Genomic DNA, 22,269 nt, shown 5'->3' on the forward strand with positions numbered 1-22,269 from the left:
GCAAGGAAATATTCAGGCATTTAACATGTTTAAAATTAGATAAATTGCCGGGTTAGGATAAAAAATCTCCCTAACTGAAGAAGCAGGGGTGGAAAAAAAACAATCATTTTTCAGTCATCCCCAGCCAAAAGCCAAAGCCTGGTGCCAGAGGATGGAAAGCAGTAAACGTGGTATTATTCAGATACGATGGACTGATTCATTATAAATCAGTCAGACAACTTATTGAAAAATTCTGAGAAACAATATAAATCATAATTTGGAAAGACAAATATCAAGAGCAGTCAGCATGAAAAGGTTATCCACCGGGTGGTGCCATACGATGGCAGCCTCGTTAACAGTCTGTCTTGTCCTTTTCTTCTTTTGTTGTTTTTAGTTTATTGTTTAATGTATGTTTTAGTGTATCTTTAATTTTGTATTATGTGGGGGGTGGGGGAAACTTTTTTTATCTCTTTCCTTGACGGAGATGCAACTTTTTCTGTATCGTATCTCAGTCCGACTGCAGCCTAATATCGTGGAGCTGGCAGTCTCTTGGTTAGGGACCGACCTCGGGAGCTTCAAGCCACAGGAGCTTCGATCGCCCCAATGCAGGAGCTTCGATCGCCGGCTGCAGATGGTTCGACTGCCCCGACCGCGGGAGAAAAGGATGGAAGAAGATAATACTGTGGTGGATGTTTATGTTAATTTTTACGTAGTTGTGCGTCTTGCTGCTTTTTTGGTATGACTGTATGGCAAATCAAATTCTTTGTATGTTCTTACATACTTGGCTAATAAATTCTTTGTATCTTGTATCTGTATCTTGTATATCTGATTAAAGTAATTGAATATTTTGAGGCAATGATGAGAATCAATAAACATAACGCAGTTGTAGTCTACATGGATATTATCATGGCTTTAGGTATGGCGCCATGTAACTGACTGATCATAAAAAATTTAACCCATCAGATTCAAGAGAAATAGGAAACTTGAAATCATCATTGACTGACCGAAAGCAAAGAGAAATAGTGACCACAGCAAAAGTGGTGTTTTGTTGACTGGAAGATTAATGAGCTCAATGCATTTGCCCTTGCTTGTTGAGGTATATATCAATGACACTTTTAAATGCCAGAGATGATGCATACAGTATCAAAACTGGCCATGTAATGGATAGTACGGAAATGGTTGAAAAGTGAGGAGGGGAAAAAAAATTGATTAACCAGTCAAATAAAGATGAAAATGGCAAATGGACTTCAGTCCAGAAAAACACGATGGATTTTTTGGGGAACACAATCAAGGCAAGACTGCAAAAGATTCTTAGAATCTCTATCCATAAACCCCAAATGTATTAGGACCAGGAAGATAAATTGGTTAAGAAGAGATTTCACCGGGTTTTAAAATCCGGATTACATAAAATGGGGGGGATCGTCCCCCACCTCTCAAACCCCCCCCCCCCCCCCCCCCCCCCCCCCGGGATTCCTGCCCCTGAATTTAATAACCCTAATGTAAATAGTTGAAGAATTAGGTTAGAGGAGAGTTGAAGAATTTTTTCACCTAAAGACTGATGTAGGTCTGAAATGAAAAAAGGTGGTAGAAACCATTTAAACACTATTTGAGTGAGAGCCCAATGTGTTATAGCCTACAAAACTCTGGAACAAAGATTCCCTTGGTCATCAAGGATTCATTGGAACAAACGGCTTCCTCCTGGGTTCTACATTTCTCTGATTCTATGACAAGCTTATGTAGTGGGCTATCAGCTCTTATAACCAAGAAATAGATAATAGTCATTCTCAATTATATAGTAACCATTTGCACATTTTAACCTAGCTAACAATTATGAAAGGCTATACACACATGATCATTCCTGTGGTATTGCTCCATTATAAGGAAATAATATAGAATTATAAAACAATACAGTAGCCGCTATTCTTGCTGTAATACTTTGTGAGTAAATTAAAGTTCCTACAGGTACATAATATGGTTCTCACTCATTTTGTTCTTCTTCGGAAGTCCCAGCGTTGCCAGTTAAATGTAGATCCTGTAGGTGGCAGCACTGTGCCAGCGATCTCTGAGGAAAGGAAGAATGACAAAAATAACTTCACTTTCATCACTCCCTTAGCAACTGCAATTTATCGAGTTTTTTAAAGGTCAAATGCTGTTCTCGTTAGACAGGCATTTCAATCTACATAATATGCAAATCTATGCACATAATACATTTATTTTTGCTGCAAATTTGGTTGAAAATATAAACACACATGCAAACTAAAATAATAAAACAACTATTTATAACGCCCACACTATAAGAGGATTTAATAATACTCACAAGTTCGCCCTTCAAGTCAATGCAGTTATTGGCTATGTTAAGGACTTCAAGATTAGGGAATTGTTTGGAAAAGCTACAAACAGACTTCAGCTGATTATTGGCAAGATTCAACTCCTGCAAGGAACTGAGAAGCACCAACTGTGAGTGTCATAAAAATAAAAGCTAAGAGACTGAGAAATCACAGGAAGGAAGGATGTGTACATTCTTAATAAATATGCAAACATCATAAAATTAATAGCTTTCAAATGTATTATAGGTGCATTATTGAATATTAATCTTTTAATATTTTTATTTATCTGAAAAGTGATTTTTATAATGTTTTTTTTTACGCTGATTGTATAGATTGACAAGTGAATGTTGTGATATTCTGCTTCCTCATAAAAAAAGATAAATAAAATCAATAAAATGTTTACTGTGGGTTATTGCACTGCATGAAAACACCACTTAGGACCATTCTGTAATTTAGATATGATAGAAATGTCAAGTAGAAATTTAAAATTGCACCACAAAATTGCAGTATTCAGTTCTAAGAAAATAACATAATCAGGAAATAAAAAGGGTTCAAATTGATTTTAAAAATCCAAATAGATGGTTAAAAATAAAATCTATTTTTATTAGTCAACTTTAAATTTTACCAGGGTTACTTACAAGAAAATGATTATTCTAGAAATGAATCACTTAACTGGACACAACAAAGTTTCACTGTCATCATGTGAATGCAGAATCTCTGGAATTGATTGAAGAAAGAATGTTATACAAGGGAAGACCCTGCTCTTCCAGCAGTGCCATGGAATCTGCTCGATTCACTTAAGCAAAAACTATATATAGATGTCGGTTAATTTTGTGTATTCAAAGTACATTTTGAGCAACCACTTACTGACACAAATATGTCAATATTTGATACAAGGTCACCATTCCTACAATTCTCCACCTTCCACCAATTAAGTGTTTTTGGCTGAAAAATCTATATGCAAGCAAAACCCAAACTGAATGGTATTTACCGTTGTACAAGAAAGGTTTACAAGAATGATCCCTGAAACGAGTGTTTGACGGCACTAGGCCTGTACTCGCTGGAGTTTAGAAGCATAAGGGGGGATCACATTGAAACGTAGCAAATAGTGAAAGGCTTGGATAGAGTGGATGTAGGAAGGATGTTTCCACGTGGGAGACTCTAGGACCAGAGGTCATAGCCTCAGAATTAAAGCTCGTTCCTTTAGGAAGGAGATGAGAAGGAATATGGTGGTCGTAAATCTGTGGAATTCTTTGTCACAGAAGGCTGTGGAGGTCAAGTCAATGGATATTTTTAAAGCATAGATAGATAGATTCTTGATTAGTACGGGTGTCAGGGGTTATGGGGAGAAGGCAGGAGAATGGGGTTCAGAGGGAGAGATAGAACAGCCATGATTGAGTGGCGGAGTCGACTTGATGGGCCGAAAGGCCTAATTCTGCTCCTATCACTTATGATCTCGTGACCGTTACAAATTTAAAATAAAACCATTCATTTAAAACTATTCATTGAGACATTATTTTTCCATTGCAGCACTGCATAGTGGGCCATTTGCATTAAAAATTGAGCCAGTAAAAGATAATTCAACAAAACATTGTGTATTTGGCATTTGGGTGATTTTCGTTTTTGGTTTGCAGATTATACTTCAAAATCATTAACCTAGATTTCTATTCCCAAAATGCTAATCACATGAATATCACAAGTAACATATACGTAGTAGCTGAAAATAATTTGATCACCCAAGACTTGATTTGCCTGAATATATAACACAAAGAAATTATGCTGTAATAAGCTGCCAGGTTTTGGTGTGCAAAAGTAAAGAACCCAAAGATGATGCAAAGACGATCTTATAAGATGAAGAAACTCATCATCTTGTAACTCCCCTGGATCAGGAGAGTGATAAAAAAAAATAATTTTATCATGCTTTTCATCATCCTGCGAGATAATGGATCAGTTTTTGGATCTTGATTGATTTACGGAACTTGTAATCTCTGCAGTATTATGGTTGCTTTGCAATATTTGGGGGGAGTGGGATGATGAACCAGAAAAACCCTGCAAGCAAACAAGGAGGAAAACCGGAAAAGAAAACACAAATTCTTTTCAGAAGAACTTTCCTCACAACAAGAAAAACAAGTTGTATTTCATAGCACCTTTAACATCATACAACCACTCAACACACATCTCAAAAGCATTAACCGCAACTGACACTGAGCTGAAAGAAGTGCATTGTGAACAAAGATTGTCAAGTGGGGTTGGGTTTTAATCTACCAGAAAGGCAAAAGATTGAGCCAAGACTTGGCTAAAAACATTGTGATCTAAGGTTGTCAATTATTTCTTATCCTTTGGCTGGTGTCAAGACAGAACATAAACTTTGACTTGAATTGCCGGCAACACAACATAATGGGCCTGACCCACTTAGGCGATTTTTTCGGCGACTACCAGTCATAGTCGTAGCTGGTCGCCGAAAAACCGGCGACTGGACCCCACTACGACAATATCTACAACAACCTACCACCTAGTCGACGTCAAGCTATAGCTTGCTATACAAACTACCGACAACCGGCGACCCATTAGGATGTCCACCTACGACCACACCTACAACAACCTACGTCAACCCGCGACAAGCTACAACAAGGTTCGACCTTGTCGGCGACACCTGAGGACTACTTAAGAAATTCAATCGCCGGTACCTGTCGCCGGATGACGTGGGTTGACGTAGGTAGTCGCCAATAGAGTTCACCGAAGTCAGCACTGGCGACAACCCACGTCACCTGGCAACAACCTACGTCATCCTGGCGACAACCTACACCTACATCAGGAGAAGTCAAGCTACCATCAATGGTGCCAAGCTAACTGTTGCCGAAAATTTTTGAACATTTCAAAATCTAGCGGTGACCAGAAAAACGCTGATTCTTTGGGCGGCTGAGGAGAGTACTCACAACCATACAGGCAACACCCCGGTGACCATGTGGCGACAGCCTAGTCTGTCGCCTAAAAAAATCGCCTGTGGGACAGGCCCTTAAGCAACTTTATAATATAATAAAGAACAATATGCCTTAAAGAGCCACTATAACTCAAACAAATGAAATATCAATGGCAAGATTATCAATTGTAAATCAACTAATGGATTAAAACAAACTGTAAGCTTGTGAGGAAAACTAACAAATAAATATTCAAGAAATCAGCTCTTATATTTATTTAATGGAAACAAATGTTGCTGTAAATCAATGGGATTTGACTGCAGATGATAAAACTTCAGTCATTTCATACATGTATGCAGATTTCATATTAAACTTCTCAACTCTGAATTCACAAAAAACAAATTTTAATCTTCAGAGACTTCACAATAAATGGAGGTTTAAACAATACATCACCATCAACAAATGGTGCCAAGGTACTGCAGCACAGAGACTTAGGTTAGTCTTCACAAATGCAGTTTATTTTTAAGAATCTTTGCCAGTTTAATTTGCAACTGCTTTCCTGCCTTTCTCTGTCCAAGACAATCTTGGACAGGAAAGAAAGTGAGATAATGTCTTGATTATGAAGACGACTCTCATTGAAATTAATTTGAAATATTAAATAAATTGGACAACTACTGTTTCCACGTTGCTCATCATAGAACGAGAAAAATGAACTGTTCAAAAACGTTCTTATGCTCTGTTTGAACTTTACATCCTTCCTGTGCACCCCATCAAATGTTATACTGATTTCAATGGATCATAAAATTAAATAAGAAAGTAGAACTGGAATAGACACAATGTGCTGGAGTAACTCAGCAGTTCAGGCAGCATCTTTGGAGAACATGGATTATGACAATAGACAATAGAAAATAGGTGCAGGAGTAGGCCATTCGGCCCTTCGAGCCAGCGCCACCATTCAATGTGATCATGGCTGATCATCCCCAATCAGTATCCCATTCCTGCCTTCTCCCCATATCCCCTGACTCCACTATTTTTAAGAGCCCTACCTAGCTCTCTCTTGAAAACATCCAGAGAACCCGCCTCCACCGCCCTCTGAGCAGAGAATTCCACAGACTCACCACTCTCTGTGAGAAAAAATGTTTCCTCGTCTCCGTTCTAAATGGCTTACTCCTTATTCTTAAACTGTGGCCCCTAGTTCTGGTTTGATGACGTTTCGGGTCAAGACCATTCTTTAAATATGGAGAAGGGTCTCGATTGAAACGTCACATCCAAGTTCTCCAGAAACAATGCCTGACCTGCTGAGTTACTCCAGAACTTTGTGTCCTTTTGTGTATTAACAGTTCTTTGTTTCTGCAAGTAGAACTGGAACTTGAGCCAAATTGATATCTGGAGTTTAAAGCTAACAATTCCAAACTGCAGAAAATTTCAAACAGAGAGTCAAAAATATTGCCCCACCAAGGAAACCAGAAAGGCAACAACTCTGAACAAAATGAACTTCAAAGCATTTCTCAAAGTTCAAATAATCCCATTGTCACTGCCCATTCCACATCAACGACACTGACGTTTGGCATTTGAAACAGACAAAAAGGATCTTGGGAGAAAAGTTAAAAGTGTAGTTTTTGGAGATTAGAATCTGAACTCTATATAACCTTGTGTACTTGGCTCTTGAAACAGAATCAAGTCCCTGTTCTTATTAATGAATATATTTGATTGCTCTAGCAAGCAACAGGGAGAGGAGAAACAGAGCAAGGAGAGGGCAGAAAGTGAGTGAGGAAAGAGAGGACGGGTATAAAATCAAGTGAAGGGGAAGGAAGAGCAAATGCATTAGGAAGGGGTGGGAAGGTGAGCGAGAAGCAAAGCGAGCGAGGCAGAGGGGTGGAAGGTGTGCGAGGAGGAAAGGGAGGAAGGTGAACGAGGGAGGAGGAAGGTGAACGGGGAGGAGGTAGGCTAGAGGGACAGAGGCAGGTGAAAAAGGGGAGGGGAGGAAGGGAGGGGGTGGGAGAGGAAGTGAAGGGGAGTGGGAGGAAGGGAGAGGGGTGGGAGGGGTGGGGGAGAAAGGAAGGGGTGGGGAGAGAAAGGAAGACAAGGGAGCGTGGGTTGGGGAGAAAGGGTGGGGAGGGAGAGAGGGAGGGTTGAAAGGGAGGGGACGGGAGGAAGGGAGAGGGGGAAGGGAAATGGTGGCAGAGGAAGAGAGAGGATGGAAAGGGAGAGGGGAAGAGAGGGGGGGGGGAGAGGGGGAAGGGAGAGGGGAAGGGAAAGGAAGGGACCAGGGAGGGAGGAAGACGAGAGGGGGATTGAAAGGAGGAAGGGGCAAGAGGGAGAAAGATGAGGGGGGGAGGGGGAGAAATGCGAGGGGAGGAAGGCAAGAGGGGAGATGGGGACGAGTGTTAGAGGGGACGAAGGCGAATGGGAGAAGAGGAGAAAGGTGAGAGATTGTGAAGCAAGAGAATGAGGGGGAGGAAAGCTAAAAAAAGGAAGGACAGGAAGGGAAATGAGTGTCGGACAGGGAGGGATATACGAAGGGGGAAATGTGAGAGGGGGAAATGAAAGGGGAAGGGTGGGAGAGTGAGGGAGAGGCGGCGTGAGAGCGAGAGGGAGGGGGGGGTGGGAGAGCGAGGGGGGGAGGGGTGAGGAGAGTGAGGGAGAGGGGTGGGAGTGCGCGGGAGGGGGGTGGGAGAGCGAGGGGGAGGGGTGGGGAGTGCGAGGGGGAGGGGTGGGGGAGAGCGAGGTGGAGGGGTGGGGAGAGTGGGGGGCAGAGGGGGGAGGGGGTGGGAGTGGGGGGACGGGGGGTGGAAGAATGAGGGGGGTGAGAGAGCGAGGGGGAGGATTGATAGAACGGGGAGGGGTGGAGCGAGGGGGAGGCATGGGGGAGCGGGGGGGGGGGGGTGGGAGAGCGGGGGGACAGGTGGGAGAGCGAGGGGGAGGTGGGTGGGCGAGGGGGATGGGTGGGAGAGTGTGTGGGGAGAACAATGAAAATGAAAAAGGGAGAAAGGAGAGAGTGAGGTGGGGGGGAAGCCAAATCCATATGATGGGACAAAGCGAACATTGGAGATTGTTGAGTCATCATAGGATGGGCGGGGAATGGGAAGTCATGAGTGAATATCTGGTTTCAATCTGGCTGTTTGTATTAAATACTGCATCAAATCACCATCTGGATATACCAATCAACAATTACCTTTTAAGCGAGTCATTGGAGGGGACCAGGCACTCTTTCCAATCGCCGATTGTTTAAAATGCTTCAATGTTCAACTTCTACCCTATTTTACACCCCTGCTGCACTTCACCAACCTCAATTTAGAAGACAAATCCTAAATTTCTACATCAAATCAAATGATAAATCTGTCCTAAAAATATAGGTTATCTTTAAGCAGTATGAAAAATGCTCTGTATAATGTAGCCATCATTTACTCTGTAAATGTGCCATCATTTACAATTTACAGCGGGAACAATTGTGGCGATCCTCTGGCTTGTTCATCAGCCTCCTCAGTCCAGAATTATGACACATGAAAGAAATGTAAAGTGAAGCATGAATAATTTTTCTAACAGTACATCAGCAAGCAGCTGGGGCTGCCAGAGGACAGGATGATTAATTATCTACCAATCCTCCATCTGGTGCACACATCAAATAGGGGAGATTAAAGCTCAAGAAGGGGAATACATTTCAAATAATTGTTTTTTTAATAATACTTGCTGAATGCCTGAAATAAAATCATGGGACTCTTGATAATTTAATATTGCTTTATTATGTATATAAGGATTGGATAAGGCTCGTAGTAGTATGACAAATGTGTCCAATATCAAGTATTTACTGTGGACTAATTACCAATATGGAGATGGAATAATGATTTGTTAGCTTATTTAGTTGATACTATTAATTTATGCCATCAAGTAAATATTATTAAATACTAAGACTGGACATAATATTAAAACATAAACAGCTGCACTGGGAAGAGAGACTGGATCAATAAGTATGTAAAAAATAAAATGGGAGACTTAAGATACTTGTGGATATTTCACTTGCACAACAAGGGCATCCAAATAATCAACATTATATACAAACATTTTTACAGTTTTGCTACATTTAGTTAGAAATATATTCGATAGGTAGATACAAAATACTGGAGTAACTCAGCGGGACAGGTAGCATTTATTCTCTGATATGATTTTTTCTAACTGATTTGGATCCACCATTTTCAGAGTTTGTGTTAGGTGGGGCATGGTGAAGGTGAGAGATGTGGGAGAAAGATAATCGAATTTACGATTAAGGCCAACACCACAGATGGTGGACGAAGGATGCCTTTTCTTGATCCAAGTTTTCTCAATAGTTTTATAGAATAAATCCACAAACCTCAAAATTCCAAGCCTTTCAGTACTGCACATGACATTGCTGGACAGATCTACGGACTGTGGAAAGGACAACAAATCATAATTCACATCGACAGTGATAGGTCTGTCAACATATATGGAAATTGTTTCAATGGGATAACAGTTTTTTACAAACACTTACAGTTAAAGTTTCCAGCAAAGATAGTCCATGGACCTCTGAAATTTTGTTGTTGGATAAATCCAGTTCCTGTAACTGATGTGAAAAAGATCATTAAAAGATGAGGTAAAGAATAAAAATTTACATTTGCATTATACTTAGTCCTCTCCCCATCACACAGGTGTTTGGCCTATTCACATCACCTGCCATCCCCTATCTCACCTCCAAAAAACAGAACCGCCTGATGATGGTAAACACACCCCAAGTAACACTCACCAATCACAGACAACCACATCCAATCTCAAGAATGGAGTACAGGCTGGCACGTTTTCACATGTGAAATGTGCAAGACCCAGTATCTTGTGACAAAGACTTTGGCCATGTGAATTTTCATGCAACGTGACCACAACCAAACTGGTTGTTATTCCATGGTATTAACACTATTCCAACATATCCTTTAATGTGCAGTGGAATATCTTGACTACAGATTTTAGCACAATCACACAACATAATCATGAGTAGTTAACAGGAACTGGCGATTGTTAAATGGTATTACACTCTATACCAATCGGGATGGCACAGTGGAATAGCGGTAGATTTGCTGCCTTACAGCGCCAGAGACCGGGGTTCGATTTTGATTACGGGTGCTGTCTGTACGGCGTTCACACATTCTCCCCATAACTGCGTGGGTTTTCTCCGGGTTCTTCCCACATTCCAAAGATGTGCGAGTTTGTAGGTTAATTGGCTTCTGTAAATTGTCCCAAAGTGTCGGATAGAACTAGTGTATGGGGTAATTGTTGGTCGGCTCAGACTCGTTAGGTCGAAAGGCCCGTTTCCTCGCTGTATCTCTAAACTCAACTAAACTAATAGTTTACAACAGATTGTAGCCACAGTGATTAAATAGAATACAAATTAGGTTGCACAGAAAAGGGTGAAGATATACTGCATAAAACATGTAGTTTGCAGCTCATACAGAATTCACACTACATCCACCAACAATCAAAAAGATAGAATTAATCAAAATCCAGGCCTACAAGTTATTCTCATTTATCGAAAACAGAACAATTGTTTGGAACAAAATTAGCATATGAAATGTCCATATATAGATATACAGGTTAAAATAGTGGTACACTGGTTGCAAATCACTTTGTTCTAAAAATTCTATCCACACACAAATAATTAAAAACAAACATAGGAACAGTAGGCTATATATATCTGATCACCAAACTCGGTAACCTGGGCATCGACCCCTCCCTCTGCAACTGGATACTGGACTTTCTAACCAACAGACCCCAGTCTGTGAGGTTAGATAAGCACACCTCTTCAACCCTCACCCTGAACACCGGCGTTCCACAGGGCTGTGTGCTGAGCCCCCTCCTCTACTCCCTCTTCACCTATGACTGCACACCTGTACATGGTACTAACACCATCATCAAGTATGCAGATGATACAACGGTGATTGGCCTCATCATCAACAACGATGAGCTGGCCTACAGGGAGGAGGTCCAGCACTTAGCAGCATGGTGCGCTGACAACAACCTGGCCCTTAACTCCAAGAAGACCAAGGAGCTCATTGTAGACTTCAGGAAGTCCAGAGGCGGCACGCACACCCCCATCCACATTAACGGGACGGAGGTGGAACGTGTTTCTAGCTTCAGGTTTCTGGGAGTCAACATCTCCGATGACCTCTCTTGGACCCACAATACCTCTACTCTGATCAAGAAGGCTCATCAGCTTCTCTTCTTCCTGAGGAGACTGAAGAAGGTCCATCTGTCTCCTCAGATCCTGGTGAACTTCTACCGCTGCACCATCGAGAGCATCCTTACCAACTGCATCACAGTATGGTATGGCAACTGCTCTGTCTCCGACCGGAAGGCATTGCAGAGGGTGGTGAAAATTGCCCAACGCATCACCGGTTCCTCGCTCCCCTCCATTGAGTCTGTCCAAAGCAAGCGCTGTCTGCGGAGGGCGCTCAGCATCGCCAAGGACTGCTCTCACCCCAACCATGGACTGTTTACCCTCCTACCATCCGGGAGGCGCTACAGGTCTCTCCGTTGCCGAACCAGCAGGTCGAGGAACAGCTTCTTTCCAGCGGCTGTCACTCTACTCAACAACGTACCTCGGTGACTGCCAATCACCCCCCCCCCCCCCCCCGGACACTTATTATTATTTATTCAAATCATTTGCTATGTCGCTCTTCCAGGGAGATGCTAAATGCATTTTGTTGTCTCTGTACTGTACACTGACAATGACAATTAAAATTAAAATTGAATCTGAATCTGATATATTGTCACTATTCAATGAGGTAAGCTGACCTATGTCCAAACGTCATATACTCCTCCTTTCCTCATATCTCTCAATGTCTTCAACAAAATTTAAATTTGCAAAAGTTATCAGGCATATTCATTACATGCAACGAAAAACAGCTTGATATGCATAGTTTTATGACATTTAAACCATGATATGAAATCATGTTAGTGATATGCTTTACTTTAGTAACTGCTACATTTTTATTCCTCATTGCAAATCACTTGGTACACAAGATCTGAACGGCCGTCTCTGCACAACGAGCCCCAGAAGCGACTTTCAACTGCCGCCGGAGATCGCCAGGACACCGTGATCTAGCGGGTCTGCGCCCCCGACAGGAAGTACCCGGAGGCGGCGCAGGGACCGCAAACAAAGGCGTGGGAAGCGGGGAGGCCATAGAGCTAGGCTGAAATCAAATCCTCACCAGCCAGCTCTGCCCAGCATTTTCCTCGCGAATGTCCGGTCTTTCGTGAGTAAAATGGACGAACTAAGGCTGCGGATCACCACACACAGAAGGATCGCCGACTGCAACGCCATGGTATTCACTGAAACATGGCTCAAGGACAACATCCCAGACAACGCCATTGAGCTGGAGGGACGCACTGTCTTCAGTGCCGACAGATCAGTGGAGGACTCCGGTAAGACCAAGGGCGGCGGACTATGCATTTATGTGAATAACACATGGTGCACGGACGTTGTTAAGATTGGTAGTCACTGCTCTGCTGACCTGGAATACCTGATGTTAAAGTGCAGGCCCTTCTATTTGCCCAGGGAATTCACATCGACTGTTATCACTGCAGTCTATGTTCCCCCGGACGCTAATGCCAGGCTAGCAATGGAAGAGCTGCAAGCTGCTATCAGCAAACATCTATCTGCTCACCCAGAGGGGGCATTTATTGTTGCGGGTGATTTCAACCACTCCGACCTTAAAACTGTACTCCCCAGGTTCCATCAGCATGTTTCCTGCCCAACCAGAGGAAACAATGTTCTGGACTTAGTTTACACTAATATTACTGAAGCCTACAAAGCCCTCCCCCTCCCCCACCTTGGACAGTCTGACCACCTCTCCCTGTTCCTGCTCCCCAAATACACACCTCTGATCAGACGTGTGAAACCTACCATGAGGACAGTGAAGGTTTGGCCTGAGGGGCTGTGTCTCTGACTTTATAGACAGACTGGAGCAGTTTCAGAATCAGACAAAGGCTGGAGTCTCATCTTGCTACAACGTTTCAGTCCACCTTCAATTCACAAGTGACAAAGGAGGAGCCCATCAACTCGTACACCTCAACAGTTCTGGACTATATAAAATTCTGTTCACCGATAATGTCACTACCCACAAGGAGATAAAGCCCTTCCCTAACCAGAAGTCGTGGATGAGCAGGGAGGTCAGACTCCTACTGGAGGCTTGCGATGCCGCTTTCAGATCTGGCGACGCTGAGGGATACAGCACATCCAGGGACAATCTGAAAATGGGAATTAGGATGGCTAAACTCAATCATAAACGGCGTATTGAGGAGCATTCCCATAACAACTCTGACCCCAGGCGCATGTGGCAAGGAATCAAATCCCTTGCCGATTACCAGAAAGTTAACACCCCTCCCCCAGACAACGCCACCCTGCCTGATGAGCTAAACCACTTCTATGCTCGCCTTGACCGGGACAACAAAACCCCAGCCATTAAAGTTGCCCCACCCCCGAATGAACAACCTCTCAGCCTCTCCGCCTCTGCTTTACAAGATGCACTGAGCAAGGTGAATGAGCGCAAAGCTGCCGGCCCCGATGGCATCCCTGGCCGGGTGCTTAGGGCATGTGCTGGACAACTATCCCCAGTCCTCGCCGACATTTTCAATCTCTCACTGGCCCAGGGTGTTGTCCCCACTTGCCTCAAGACATCAACCATCGTGCCAGTGCCCAAACAGTCAGCTACAGGGAGTCTCAATGATTTCCGCTCAGTGGCACTCACCCCTGTCATTTCTAAGTGCTTTGAGCGGCTGATCTTGGCTCACCTCAAAGCCTGCCTCCCCCCCCACACTGGACCCCCATCAGTTTGCCTACCGGACCAACAGGTCTACAGAGGACGCCATATCGGCGGCCCTACACTCTGCCCTGACCCACCTGGACTACAACAACTCCTACATCAGGCTGCTGTTCATTGACTTTAACACCGTCATCCCCGCCAGCTTGATCACCAAGCTCAGTGGACTTGGCATCTCCACCTCCCTCTGCAACTGGACACTGGACTTCCTCACTAACAGACCACAGTCTGTTAGGGTCAATAACCTCACCTCCTCCACTATAACACTGAACACCGGAGTGCCACAGGGCTGTGTGCTCAGCCCTCTCCTCTACTCCCTCTTCACCTACGACTGCATCCCAAAGTACGGATCCAATGCCATTATTAAGTTTGCTGACGATACCACGGTAGTAGGACTGATCAGCGACAACGATGAGTCAGCCTACAGGGAGGAGATCTAGCACCTGACAGCCTGGTGTGCCAACAATAACCTCGTCCTCAACTCCAAAAAGACGAAGGAGATTATTGTTGACTTCAGGCAGACCAGAGGAGGCAGTCATACCCCCATCCATATAAACGGGACTGAGGTGGAGCGCGTCTCCAGCTATAAATTCCTCGGAGTACATATCTCGGAGGATTTGTCCTGGTCCCTCAACACCTCCAAGCTGATCAAAAAGGCACAGCAGCGCCTTTACTTCCTGAGGAGGCTCAAGAAAGCCCACCTGTCCCCCCGGATCCTGACCAACTTTTACCGCTGTACCATAGAGAGTATCCTGACCACCTGCTTCACGGTATGGTACAGCAGCTGCACTGCTGCGGACAGGAAGGCACTACAACGGGTGGTGAAAACCGCGCAGCACATCATCGGTGCCCCGCTCCCTGCCATGGATGCCCTCCACCGAAAACGGTGTCTGAGACGGGCTGGGAAGATCATCAAAGACCCCTCACACCCCAACCATGGACTGTTTGCCCTCCTCCCATCAGGGAGGCGGTACAGGAGCCTCAGGTCACGTACTAGTAGGATGAGGAACAGCTTCTACAATAATACAATTACACTGCTGAACTCGGAGTCCCGCCGATAGATTTCTCTGGTCCCCCCATCCCCATTGTTTAATTATTCTGTATTTTTTGATTATTCTGTATCTTCTCTCTTTCTATTTTTTAAATTTCTTTATGCACAACTACTACGGACTGACGCAAAACTGCATTTCGTTGTACTCATACTTGTATTTGTGCGATGACATTACAGTTGAATTAAACTGAATTGAATTGAAGAAATGTCTGACCTGAAAAGTGTTCATTTCTCACTACAGATGCTGACCGACCTGCTGAGTTTCTCCACATTTTGTTGTTTTACTCCACCTAATCCTCTTTACTCCAAAAACAACAAGCCCGGCTTCTCTAATATATATACTCATCCCTGGAACCATTCTGGTGAATCCATTCCATCTCTCCAAGACCTTCACATTTTCCCTTCGTGAGAAGACCAGAATTTTTGCCATGTTATACTGCTACATCTTAACCTTCCTGCTTTTTCTGCCCTCTGTTTATGAAGCCAAGATTTCCATATGCTTCAGTAAACACTCTCTCATCATGTTTAAGAAGGAACTGCAGATGCTGGAAAATCGAAGGTAGACAAAAATGCTGGAGAAATGCAGCGGGTGAGGCAGCATCTATGGAGCATCCTGGGTGACTACACTTCTTCCCACCCTGCTTCCTGTAAGGATTCTACCCTGCTTCCTTTAAGGACTCTTCTTCTACCCTTCCATCCTCACCTTCCACCCTACCAGCCATCACATACAACAAATAATCCTCTGACATTTTCGTCACCTCCAACGGGATCCCACCACTGGCCACATCTTCCCATCTCCTCCCCTGTCTGCTTTCCGCAGAGATCGCTCCCTCTGTAACTCCATGGTCATTTTGTCCCTTTCCCTTGCAACCGCAGGAAATGCTACACTTGTCGCTTTATCTCCCCCCTTGACTCCATTCAAGGACCCAAGCAGTCTTTCCAGGTGCGGCAGAGGTTCACCTGCTCTAGGTGTCAGCTGCTCTACATCGGTGAGACAAGCGTAGGCTCGGCGATCGCTTCGCCCAACATCTCCGCTCGGTTCGCATTAACCTACCTGATCTCCCGGTGGCTCAACACTTCAACTCCCCCTCCCATTCCGAATCCGGCCTTTCTGTCCTGGGCCTCCTCCATGGCCAGAGTGAGGACCACAGTAAATTGGAGGAGCAGCACCTCATATTTCGCTTGGGCAGTTTACACCCCAGCGGTATGAACATTGACTTCTCTAATTTCAGGTAATCCCTGCTTTCTCCTTCCCTTCTCAGCTCTCCCTCAGCCCACTGTCTCCGCATCTTCCTTTCTTCTTCCCGCCCCCCTCCTCCCACCCTCACATCAGTCAGAAGGGACTCGACCTGAAACGTTGCCTATTTCCTTCGCTCCATTGATGCTGCCTCACCCGCTGAGTTTCTCCAGCATTTTTGTCTACTCTCTCATCATGCCTGTCACTTTCAAAAAAAGTATTCACATTCACTAGTCCCTCTGTGACTGCACACGCTTTGGAACAATGCTTCTTAGTCTATCTTATCTTTCCTGAATCTGTCTGCCATAATGTGTCACTTCAAGTATTAGATTTTAAATGCCACATGACCACCTTCTCATTATGGGCTTCTTGCAGTCTGTTCCGGTTTCCTCCCGCATTCAAAAGATGTGCAGTTTTGTAGGTTAATTGGCTTCTGTAAAAAACTTGTCCATATTGTGTTGGATAGAACTAGTGTGCAGTGAGTGCTTGTCGGTGCAGACTTAGTGGGCCGAAAGGTAGGTTTCCACGCTTTATGTCTAACCTAAACTAAACCTGGCAGTTCATTCCAGTTAAGCACCACCCTTTGTGTGAAAAATTTATTGCTCCGAGCACCTTTATTTTTCTCCACTTCCACCTTAAACCTGTGCCCTCTAGTTCTAAACTCCGCTGACCTGCAACAAAGAAGTCAATGTAATTTAAAATCTTATAAACCTCTGTATAGTTTCTTCCCAGCCATCTTCACTCTAGAATAGACCTAGCTTATTCAATCTCACCTTAAATAGCAAGGGACCGGGGGTTAAATGAGATGGAGGAACTGAGTGAAATCCAGGTTAGCCGGGAAGTGGTGTTAGCTAAATTGAATGGATTAAAGGCCGATAAATCCCCAGGGCCAGATAAGTTGCATCCCAGAGTACTTAAGGAAGTAGCCGCAGAAATAGTGGATGCATTAGTGATAATTTTTCAAAACTCTTTAGATTCTGGAGTAGTTCCTGAGGACTGGAGGGTAGGTAATGTAACCCCACTTTTAAAAAGGGAGGGAGAGAGAAAACGGGGAATTACAGACCAGTTAGTCTAACATCGGTGGTGGGGAAAATTCTGGAGTCAGTTATTAAAGATGGGATAGCAGCACATTTGGAAAGTGGTGAATTCATTGGACAAAGTCAGCATGGATTTATGAAAGGTAAATCATGTCTGACGAATCTTATAGAATTTTTCGAGGATGTAACTACAATACAATACAATACGGTTTAATTGTCACATTGCACATAAAGTGCAAGTGAAATGAATATGTCAGCAGCGGTACAATGATAAAGAACATACACAAAAACACAATAAAAATTTAACATAAACATCCACCACAGCATTCATCATTGTGGTGGAAGGCACACAATTTGGCAGTCCTCCTCCATTTTCCCCCTTGGTCGGGACCTCAACCCTCCGCAGCCGTTGCTGCGGGCGTCCAGTAGTAGAGTGGTTAAGGGAGAACCAGTGGATGTGTTATATCTGGACTTTCAGCAGGCTTTCGACAAGGTCCCACATAAGAGATTAGTATACAAACTTAAAGCACACGATATTGGGGGTTCAGTATTGATGTGGATCGAGAACTGGCTGGCAGACAGGAAGCAAAGAGTAGGAGTAAACGGGTCCTTTTCAGAATGGCAGGCAGTGACTAGTGGGGTACCGCAAGGCTCAGTGCTGGGACCCCAGCTATTTACAATATATATTAATGATCTGGATGAGGGAATTGAATGCAACATCTCCAAGTTTGCGGATGACACGAAGCTGGGGGGCAAAGTTAGCTGTGAGGAGGATGCTAGGAGGCTGCAAGGTGACTTGGATAGGTTGGGTGAGTGGGCAAATGCATGGCAGATGCAGTATAATGTGGATAAATGTGAGGTTATCCACTTTGGTGGCAAAAACAGGAAAGTAGACTATTATCTGAATGGTGGCCGATTAGGAAAAGGGGATATGCAACGAGACCTGGGTGTCATGATACACCAGTCATTGAAAGTAGGAATGCAGGTGCAGCAGGCAGTGAAGAAAGCAAATGGTATGTTAGCATTCATAGCAAAAGGATTTGAATATAAGAGCAGGGAGGTTCTACTGCAGTTGTACAGGGTCTTGGTGAGACCACACCTGGAGTATTGCGTACAGTTCCTAATCTGAGGAAATACATTCTTACCATAGAGGGAGTACAGAGAAGGTTCACCAGACTAATTCCTGGGATGGCAGGACTTTCATATAAAGAAAGACTGGACAGACTCGGCTTGTACACGCTAGAATTTAGAAGAATGAGGGGGGATCTTATAGAAACTTACAAAATTCTTAAGGGGTTAGACAGGCTAGATGCAGGAAGATTATTCCCGATGTTGGGGAAATCCAGAACTAGGGGTCACAGTTTAAGGATAAGAGGGAAGTCTTTTAGGACAGAGATGAGAAAATCATTTTTTACACAGAGAGTGGTGAATCTGTGGAATTCTCTGCCACAGAAGGTAGTTGAGGCCCGTTCATTGGCTATATTTAAGAGGGAGTTAGATGTGGCCCTTGTGGCTAAAGGGATCAGGGGGTATGGAGAGAAGGCAGGGATGGGATACTGAGTTGGATGATCAGCCATGATCATATCGAATGGCGGTGCAGGCTCGAAGGGCCGAATGGCCTACTCCTGCACCTATTTTCTATGTTTCTATGTTTGTATCTTAAAGCAACAGCCCTCCATTCAAGACCATAATCGTGAAGCTCTTCTGCACTCTCTATTGCGAACAGATCCTTCTCGCAGCGCGGTGATCAACACTATACATATTACTCTGAGTGCGGTCTAATCAATGCTATGCACAGCTGCAACATGATGTCTCATTCTTATACTCAATATTTTGGCCTATGAGGACAAGCTTTTTAATCTTCTACACATTTCCAGCTTAATGCCATCTGCAACTTCCAAATTTTTAACCTGTACATCCATATAGAAGTTATTAATATACAGTACATGCGACAAGTAAAAGACAAACTGCTGGAGGAACTCAGTGGGTCAGGCCGCATCTGTGCAGAGAAATGGGCAAACAACGTTTTGGGTTGGGATGTTTCATCAATCTGAAGAAGGGTCCGGACACAAAACATTGTCTGACAATGTCCCTCCACAGATGCTGCCAGATTCGCTGAGTTCCTCCAACAGTTTTTTTACTCAAGATTCCAGCATCTACAGTCTCTTGTGCCCACATCTGATAAGTTGTATTCATTGCCCCAACTTCCGAGGAAAATCACTTCCACTATGCTCCTGTGTGAAAAACAATGATTTACAACGACACATTGCATGTTGACCTTGAGTTAATTCCTTATCTAAGCTGACAATTCATTTTTTACCTCGTGGTCTTTTTGTGTGGAGTTTTTTGTGTGGGGTTTAGCCAACTGCCTTTGTAAAATTTAACAACTTTTGCCTCAACCTTTTCTGTTACCTAAAAGATTTAATCAGATTAGTCAAACATAATTTGCCTTTGATCTGTGAATTTACATTGGCTCTCATTTAACACAAACTTCTCTAAGCGCTTATCAATTTTTTCCTTTATTATTGTTTTTAAAAGGTTCACTCCCAAGGTTAAACTGACGGGTTTGGAGTTGTCTGCTATGTTTTTCTCCCCTTTTTCACAAGGGTATCACATATGCCATGCCACTTATTGATTGTTCTAAAATGGATCACTGCCAAGGAACATTAAAAGATAAAGACCTGATTGTGGAGCTGGTATAAGTGATATTATAGCTGCTTCTCTAAACACGGCTCAGATTTTAAACACTAATCTTTTACCAAACACCTACTCGCCCTGGATGCCCCTCCTAATTATTTCCTTTGTAAGCATTTGTAAGCATTTGTAAGCCACTGCCAACTATGGAGTACCATAGTCTTCGTCAATGAGGTCCCTAGCGACACCCAGTAGCTGCCTGCAGCTTGTTACATATGAGTGAGCAGAAGGCCATATCTCCTCTTGAGCTGCTTTGCTATTTAATAAATTCATGGCTTATTTGATTTTGCCACAGCTCCAATTTCCTGCCTGCTCTCTTAATTGGTGGTTACCCTATAGTCCAAATATCTATCTAAATGTTAACCATATTCAAAGATTTAGCATCCAGGACAAAAGGCTCCAAAGATTGACAAACATCTGAGGGATGAAATTCCTCTGCCTCTCCAAAATGTGCAAACCCTTATTCTGAAATTGCACTCTTCAGATTCAGATTCAGATTCAACTTTAATTGTCATTGTCAGTCCGGGGGGGGAGGTGGGGGGGTGTGCATTGGCAGTCACCGAGGTACATTGTTGAGTAGTGTGACAGCCGCAGGGAAGAAGCTGTTCCTGGACCTGCTGGTCCAGCAACGGAGAAACCTGTAGCGCCTCCCGGATAGTAGGAGGGTAAACAGTCCATGGTTGGGGTGAGAGCAGTCCTTGGCGATGCTGAGCGCCCTCCGCAGACAACGCTTGCTTTGGACAGACTCAATGGAGGGGAGCGAGGAACCGGTGATGCGTTGGGCAATTTTCACCACCCTCTGCAGTGCTTTCCGGTCGGAGACAGAGCAGTTGCCATACCATACTGTGATACAGTTGGTAAGGATGCTCTCGATAGTGCAACGGTAGAAGTTCACCAGGATCTGAGGAGACAGATGGACCTTCTTCAGTCTCCTCAGGAAGAAGAGACGCTGGTGAGCCTTCTTGACCAGAGTTGAGGTATTGTGGGTCCAAGAGAGGTCATCGGAGATGTTGACCCCCAGGAACCTGAAGCTGGAAACACGTTCCACCTCCGTCCCGTTAATGTGGATGGGGATGTGCGTGCCGCCCCTAGACTTCCTGAAGTCTACAATGAGCTCCTTGGTCTTCTTGGAGTTAAGGGCCAGGTTGTTGTCAGCGCACCATGCTGCTAGGAGCTGGACCTCCTCCCTATAGGCCGACTTATCGTTGTTGCTGATGAGGCCAATCACCGTTGTATCATCTGCATACTTGATGATGGTGTTAGTACCATGTACAGGTGTGCAGTCGTAGGTGAAGAGGGAGTAGAGGGGGGGGCTCAGCACACAGCCCTGTGGAACGCCGGTGTTCAGGGTGAGGGTTGAAGAGGTGTGCTTGTCTAACCTAACAGATTGGGGTCTGTTGGTTAGAAAGTCCAGTATCCAGTTGCAGAGGGAGGGGTCGATGCCCGGGTTACCGAGTTTGGTGATCAGTTTAGAGGGTATAATGGTGTTGAATGCTGAGCTGTAATCGATGAACAACATTCTTACGTAAGTGTCTTTGTTGTCGAGGTGGGAGCGGGCGGAGTGAAGTGCCGTTGAGATGGCATCCTCCGTACTCCTATTCTTGCGGTAGGCAAACTGATAGGGATCCAATGTGGGGGGTAGACAGCTTTTGAGGTGTGCCAGGACCAGCCTCTCGAAGCACTTGGTGATGATGGGGGTAAGTGCAACTGGGCGGAAGTCGTTGAGGCTTGCCGCAGTGGAGCGTTTTGGCACCGGCACGATGGAGGTGGTTTTAAGGCACGTGAGAACAACTGCTGGGGCAAGTGACAGGTTGAAGATGTCAGTCCAGACGTCTGTCAGCTGCGCAGCACAGGCCCTGAGGACGCGCCTGGGGATGCCGTCAGGGCCAGCAGCCTTACGTGCATTAGTCCTACTCAGTGCCACGTACACGTCGTAGGGGGTGAGAGTGAGGGGTTGGTGATCAGCAGGGAGCACGGCCTTGATGGCTGTCTCTAGATTGTCCCTGTCGAAGCGGCCATAGAAGTGGTTAAGCTCCTCAAGGAAGGAGGGTCGCTGGATGTGGGGGTGGCGTTGGTGGATCTATAATGTGTGATGGCCTGGATGCCTTGCCACATGCGTCGGGGGTCGGAGTTGTTGTTGAAGTGGTCCTCAATCCTGAGCTTATGGCAGTGCTTGGCCTTCTTGATGCCCCTCTTCAGGT

At 44.5% G+C, this 22,269-nt stretch overlaps 1 protein-coding gene across 1 annotated transcript in view; it reads right to left on the reverse strand.

The window, feature by feature from the left end:
- The window catches only part of LOC129708379 (protein phosphatase 1 regulatory subunit 7-like), a 77,974-nt gene that overhangs the window by 26,064 nt on the left and 29,641 nt on the right, over positions 1–22,269 (reverse strand). The window contains exons 8-11 of the mRNA XM_055654076.1: positions 9,732–9,803; positions 9,573–9,628; positions 2,297–2,420; positions 1,962–2,041 (exon numbers count right to left, since the gene is read on the reverse strand). Coding sequence (XP_055510051.1) covers positions 1,962–2,041; positions 2,297–2,420; positions 9,573–9,628; positions 9,732–9,803 — 332 coding nt within the window. The remainder of the gene's footprint in view (positions 1–1,961; positions 2,042–2,296; positions 2,421–9,572; positions 9,629–9,731; positions 9,804–22,269) is intronic.

The sequence above is a fragment of the Leucoraja erinacea genome, chromosome 23 (genome assembly GCF_028641065.1).
Source record: "Leucoraja erinacea ecotype New England chromosome 23, Leri_hhj_1, whole genome shotgun sequence".
NCBI lineage: Eukaryota > Metazoa > Chordata > Chondrichthyes > Rajiformes > Rajidae > Leucoraja > Leucoraja erinaceus.